The following is a 6,917-nucleotide window of genomic DNA, read 5'->3' as shown; positions in this document are numbered from 1 at the left end:
ACATTGGCCTGCCAAACGTAACAGCACTACGGTGTCAATTGATTGCGCCCCATCGAACGGACTCTCCTCCGAATGTCACCCAAACCCACCAATGCTCACCAATGCTCGCACACCTTCGGCTGCAAAAAGGGAGACAATTCATTCAACCCAGCCCGGTTGCGTCCGTGCCCGGCCACGATTAGTGTCATCCCATGGGCAAGGTCAAAACGCTGACGCAAAATAGTTTGCCAAACGCACCTTCCCCCGAACATGGTGCGCCGGCCCGTATAGTGGAATGTTCACGGGCGGCACGTTCGAATTTTCTTCTTCAGTCCACCCTCACTACCGCGCCCAGCTGTTAGGTAGTACCTGGAGCATCGTCCCTCCCTTTCCGATAGTGCGACTTTGTTTCAATGGTTTGGTGTGCATCTGCGGCATCCGATCCGATGCCCGGTGAGAATCGTGAGTGAAATAAATTAAACTCACCGCAATGCAGTGTTTCGATCAAATCATTCAGTTTGGTTCGTTGATGGATTGGTTCTACCATTACACGCATTACACTGTGAGAGGGTGTTTGAAATGGCATATGGTACGCTAATAACAGGCCGTTCGATTTGCGAATGATTTATGAAAACATTTCAACGATACCGAGCATGAATGTGATACTAATAAATTATAAATTGCACTTGATCGATGGAAGCTGATCTCGGGTATTATGCAAGTACAAAGATTTCCTTGTCCTTGTATGTTTATATACAACAATAAGCAACATTTGCAAAATTTAATGTAGTTATGTCTGGCAATAGCGAAAACGATCGACTGGCTTTTTGTGGTGTGATTTGTAGCACTTATTTTAGATTTGTATTGCTGTCCGTTGAGGTGTGATGTGATGAAAATTATTCTTCAAGAAAGAAACATTTTGGTTTAAACACGATCAGGCTGAGTAACAAACGATAAGTCTCTTCTAAAAGTTAATATAGCTCAAAACGGTTTGTAACATCATCACTGCTATAGAGTTTTTTTAGCCCCAGCGAAGACTAGAATATTTGTAGTAGCACTAATTATACCTGGAACGTGATATATCGGAAAATGCGTCTACATTCAACATTTTTGGTGGTATGCATGAGTCTGCATCATCGACGGAAAGGCATTATCCCATCCAGAAAACAAAAATAGATTCGAGAGAGTTTAAACAAATTTACCTAAATAAATTTTTATTTCTTTGATCCTGAGGCTTTTTGTCAAATTGAATCAGAAATGTAGTTGGTCTCAACGGTCATTTGTACCGTCTAAGAGGGCAAAAACAATGGACTGTTTTGTGGCAGTGACGTCGGTTTTAACACGGCAGTACCGGGGATCAAATCTCATTCAAACCATGCGGGTCTTGACTATTCTCAGTTACGGGTAAATCATGCAACTAAGAGTCAACCTATCGAGGATGACACATTTTTAAATGTGTACCTGTATTAACTATAACTCTTTTGTATCAATATTGATCTCATGATGGAGAAATACCACACACAACGAAGGAACACGTAATGAGGACAGTAATGAACATTATTATTTTGGCCAGAACAAAATTTACTATAAAGACACCTTGAAAATCACCCCGTAGTTTGCGTAAACCCTGGAGTTTCAGTGGCGTAGCCCTGTAACCGGGCCACACTCACTCGTGTAGTGATAAAAAAGAATCAAGGGTAACGCATGTCCTATCGATGGAAGAATAATTGAATGTTCCATAGCTTTTGGTGGATAGTATTACTTTATAATGAATAATCACCAATAACGGCCAGGCCATGTTCCTTAAACCGAATTACTATTCCTAGCGAGGGTCTCTATCGTGCGCAGCCACACTATCCCGGGTGTATTCGGAAGCTTCGTCATCAATCATGGCGTAGTCCACGAGAGACGTACGGTCAACACATCGCGATTCTCATCGTGATCCAGATCCGTTGTATCGGAGCTTGGAGCTCTGGTTTTAAACCTTCAATTTTTTTCATTTAAATTAGTTAAATCTAATGGAAAATTTTACTATAACGAACGAGGCTATCATACGATCCATCTATCATACTACATTATACTAATCATTATGCTGCTCATCGCAACAATGGTTTAAAGTGAAAAAAAAATATTTTTTATATTTCTTCTTTACACCTTTATCCTTTAAGGCAAGCTAGTTCTTCTCATTCTTCCTTGGCACTACAACCTCGAACGATCTTCGGGCATGCCATTTCTGGCTTACTGTGACTTGAATTTACCCGTAGCAAGGAAGTCAGCATTGCGTACGGAGAGGCGATCTGGATGGGGTTTGAACCCCATCCGCTTGCCGCTTGAAGACTGGTATCGCTGTCGCAATAGCATATTTACTTCGGCCGAGCTCACCCTCCACAAGACGCGCTATGCCCTGGAACAGGTAATGTCTCCAAACCAATGTGAATTGTACTCTATTTGTAACTTAGCTTTAAGCGATACGCGGCCAGACCGTTCTTATGATGCACCGTTTTAAGTATTTAAATATGGTTTAAATTGTTAGAAATACTTTTAAATTGTTATTTGTAGTTTCACTAAAAAAAAATTTCTAACCGTCACTGAAAAAAAAACTTCTTCCTAGTTCTACTGCCAGTACATATACATTTAAGTGATATGCTTTTTGTTTTGATGCTTTAAACGTTCTAAGTCCAATTTGTACAGATACATACATTTTTTTAATTGCATTATTTTTCTATATATTATTTTCATCGTTTTTTTTAATGTTACTCTACCTTCAAAATTTTTTGTTATTTTTTCTTCTGTTTTTTCAGTTTTATTTTTCTCCTCTTGCTTGCAGTACTTCCTTTTCATGTTTTTCTTAATAGATCCTATTCATCAGTGGGTTTTAAGAAATTTAGATAAAAGAGGGCTCACATTTACAGAAAAAACAAGGCAAAATTATTTTTAAAAAGTACGTTAGAAAATGTAGGAGAAAAACAAAGAACAAAAGCAAAGGGTAAAAACTGTCATTACATAAAGCATAAATTATAAAACAAAAAACAAAAAAACAGTTGCTTGACTCAGATGCAAATGATTATATCAAACCCTCTCCAACGACACTCTCCATCGCAATTACAAACCCAGATTCGAAGTGTCACCAGCTTCCTCTGAACTGCTTGCTCAACGCTATATTATTTAAAGCACCAGTAACCGACCAGCTGATACCAGAACCTCTCCGCTTATAATGTGCTCGATCAAGCGCATCACACAACACGCCACGAAACAACAACAAAAACCCAAACTTGCACTTGCATAACACACCCAGCAATGGTATGCGCTGCACTGCAATTTGGCGTAACAGGGGCCGGGATTGATTTATTTACAGAATAGCTTACATTATCTAACAGAATTGTAACTAAACTGTCAACTCATGTTTTCCACTCCCGTGCCCGGTGGTGCCCCGATTCGTTGCAGGCCGAAAAGGGGGGGGAAAAAAAAGGAAAAACTTTGACTCAAAATCAATGCAATTTGCATGTCGGCGGTACACGTAACACCGGTGTGCGTGTGATTATTTTGTCATTTGGTTGGTTTGTGGGGCCGGTTGGTAATTTTGAGCCCGTTGCAAACGAATGATAACGCACTCAGAGTGGGATTTTCCCTCTACGGTATGCGAGCAGCAGGAGACACCACCACACTGGAAAAGTGGATCGTTTCGTTATTCGCGTGTTTGAAGAAGTTAAACACAGCGGCCAAAATCACACCCATCCACACTTCCTTTGGCTTCGGTGCTTGTTTTGACACATTTCTTATTTCCTTTCCTTCTGCTCACTGCTTTTCTGTCTGTGAGCTCCACCCAGGGGAGTTTTTTTTTACAGCACCGTCACGACAATTTACTAATTGCACCCAATTGTTTGGTGATCAACTGTTTGATGAACTTTCCTATCCGAGTATCCGAGCGCCCATGACGGCTCCGGATGGCTCCCTGGTGTGTGTGTGTGTGCCATGATGATCGGATCGGATGTTACGTACGTCTCATTTTCCGTTCGTCACTTTCCTTCGCTCGCAGGGTGCAGAAATTGAGCTGTCGTTAATCGATTTTTTGTTAGTTTCGGGATGCAATTGTACCCATTTGTTTTCATCTTCCGGTATGACACGGAGGACAAAGGGAGGGACCAGGTACCTAGGCACTTCCGATGCTTGGGGTGCATTTTTTGATAACTATTACTCTGCGCTGTTGATGTAACGACGTATGGAGCAATTTTCATCAAATTTTGAACGCGGACTTGGTTGATGATTACGTCTTGCGTCTTGGTTATGCTAAAACTTTGGAATAATAAAGCGAATTTACAGATTACTACTGCTCACTTCAATCCTGTCCCCTAATTCCATTGTCCTTCTTCAAATCTTCTTTGATTTGATCGTAGGCTACCCGCGTTGAAGAATCGTTTCTTGAGCCTTTTCCGTCGTTTCAAGACTCACTGAGCATTTTCCCTGATCATCAACCCTGTCCCTGTTATTCTGAGATTGGCCTACACATCTGAAGATGCTTTTTATATGGTTGATGAAGATGAATAGTGGTCCAGTGCCTTCGTCTGCCAATCCATTATCCCGGCCGTTCTGGCGGATGCTTCAACGCCATCACTCCATCTCACTTTGCGCCTAGCACGCCTCCTCTGCCCGTGTAGACGGTCTAAAATGACTTGAAGGGGTTGGTCGTATGGTGTAATTCTCGTGACATGACCAGCCCATCGGAGCCTGGTCAGTCTAATTCGTTGCACGATGGTAAGATCATCGTACAAGTCGTGAAGCTGGTCATTGTAGCGGCTCCTCCATTGTCCTTACACACATACAGGGCCAAAAATGCTTCTGAACATCTTTTTCTTAAACCCGGCTATGAAGGTTTCGTCAGTTTAGGACAGAGTCCATGTCTCAGATTTAAATACAGATTCGGTTATCATCAATACTCCAGAGCAAAGCTGAAACTCTTCTTCTCTCTGGGCCCTGATGGAATTCTAGCCTGTGATTTAAAAAAAACAAAAGACATGACTGAAATTTCTACTACTTATGTTTAACTTCTTTTTTCTGTTGTCTAGTGTGTAGTTCTCTTGAATAGGACTGCGTTGTTTGGAACCTCTACACCGTAATCTGGACTGCTAACTAAGAGTAAATTCTTTCTTTCCTACTTCGGACCTGAGGCTTCCCTTTATCTCTACGTTACAATTGAGTGATTATATTTTTTAAGAATTTTTTAAAGAATTCAAAACATGCGAATAAAGAGTAAATAATAAAGAATAACAAACAATCGAAAGAAATACAGAATTTCTTCAGTTTAAAACAAAAGACGCGACTACTTTGATTATCTCCTGCCAGCCAACAACCAAACTTTCATCCAAGTAAGCTAGTCTTCCAACATCGATCAGGCTTCCAATTTGACAGCTAACAGTTCAAACCTACCCTAAATTGTGCAAAATCATCCAGTAAGATGGCCCCGAAGGTGGGCCCCCGAATTGACAATCGTCCGCCGCTGATGTTCGTGGAAAATGTTCTCAAAGCTTCCAAGATGGTCCGGGACGTGGAGCGCCAGTGGACGATCGTCCGGGAAAACAAGGAGCTTCTCAAGCGCATCAATCAAATCTACCGGACAAAGGTATGCGTCACGTTCACCATATCCTTTCGTTCAGCTAATCGAAACGATTTTCCCCACCTTTTTCCAGGGTTTTCTGAACGTCAACTACAACTATCGCGTGCACCAGAGCCTCAATTCGGCGGCCCGCGGACGGAAGGCACGCACAATCGAGCGTCAAAATCAAGCCCTGCTCAAACGGCTGCTGCGTCGCAAGGCAACGGTCGACAGTAATTTGCCACGCGAAAGGAAAATCTACCACTGCTGCCATCCGACCGCCGACAACCGGCCCCGGATGGCGTTAGATTTTTGGGAGCGTACCGATCGACGCTTATGTCGGCTGGTGATCGATCTGTGCCCCGGGGTATCCTTCGGTGAGATAACGCTCGGGCGGGGGAAACTGTTTCGCATTTACGACGGCACGCTGGTCGTGATACGGGCCGGGTATGCAAGCTCGGACGAAGATTTGCGGGATACGTACGGAACGCTGAGTCACGTGGTTAGAGGAACCTTTGTGAAGCAGGTGGTGGATGGACGGGAATACTTTATGATCGCGCTCCGTACGATCGGGACGATTGTGGATGGGAAGCTGTTGGGTGGCGTTGTGCCGAGTTCGATGGAGAAGCTCGATCTGATCAATTCGTATGGGTCCAAGTTTGGCCGGTGCAAGGAACCGATTTATTTTGATAGAATTAAACCGTGAAGGGAAAGGTAAAGTTGTTTATCAAACCCGTCTATTAATTTACATTTGTAGTGTACCTAGAGTTTTAAGTGTGTTTGGAGAATGTTATGCATGAGAAACGGATTGTGATCGGTTAAATGTATGTGTCTTAGTTTTTAGTTATGTATTTCCAATGGCCTGCATCTGCAAAAAGCTGCCCCTGTCTGCCGATTTGTATACTTCATTGATTAGACTTGTAGCGATCCGGTGACCGAGGCGATTCTTGGCGCCAGCCTTCGGAACGTAGAGGATCCAGCTGCAGATTAAAGCAGCTACATAGGAATTATCCAGCTGCAGATTAAAGAAAGTCAAGGAAAGTCAGAAATGACAAGAGGGAGATAGAGAGATACTTATTTAATATATCGCGTCCCATCTAAATTTATAATCTTCTAAATTTATCTAAATTTATAATTTAGGGATGGGCGCTCCGGTTCGGAATCACGATTCCGATTCGACCCAGCATATAAATGAGTCCGATCCGATCCGAAAGAACGATGCCGACCAGTTCCGGAATCGTTTTGATTCCAGACTTGTTTTAATTCCGGAATCGTTTTGATTCCGGACTTATTTTGTTTCCGGACTCATTATGGTTCCAGACTCATTTTGGTTCCGGAATCGATTTTG

General features: G+C 42.5%; 1 protein-coding gene across 1 annotated transcript; it reads left to right on the top strand.

Annotated features, from left to right (window-relative positions):
* Positions 1-5,221: 5,221 nt before the first annotated feature.
* Positions 5,222-6,317, top strand: LOC118509750. The gene is made up of 2 exons (XM_036050881.1): positions 5,222-5,596; positions 5,664-6,317. Exons 1-2 carry the CDS (start codon positions 5,432-5,434, stop codon positions 6,273-6,275), a joined length of 777 nt encoding a protein of 258 aa, XP_035906774.1. The 5' UTR covers positions 5,222-5,431; the 3' UTR covers positions 6,276-6,317.
* The last annotated feature ends 600 nt before the right edge of the window (positions 6,318-6,917 follow it).

Source organism: Anopheles stephensi, chromosome 3, assembly GCF_013141755.1.
Source record: "Anopheles stephensi strain Indian chromosome 3, UCI_ANSTEP_V1.0, whole genome shotgun sequence".
NCBI lineage: Eukaryota > Metazoa > Arthropoda > Insecta > Diptera > Culicidae > Anopheles > Anopheles stephensi.
The sequence above is the reverse complement of the archived record's forward strand: the minus strand, read 5'-3'. Positions and strand labels throughout refer to the sequence as shown.

What these genes read in the sequence shown, in the direction of transcription:
- LOC118509750 (XM_036050881.1), top strand. Translation starts at nt 5,432, where the DNA reads ATGGCCCCGAAGGTGGGCCCCCGAATTGACAATCGTCCGCCGCTGATG. An exon ending in ATCAAATCTACCGGACAAAG is followed by an intron (nt 5,597 to 5,663) that starts GTATGCGTCACG and finishes ACCTTTTTCCAG; the next exon opens with GGTTTTCTGAACGTCAACTA.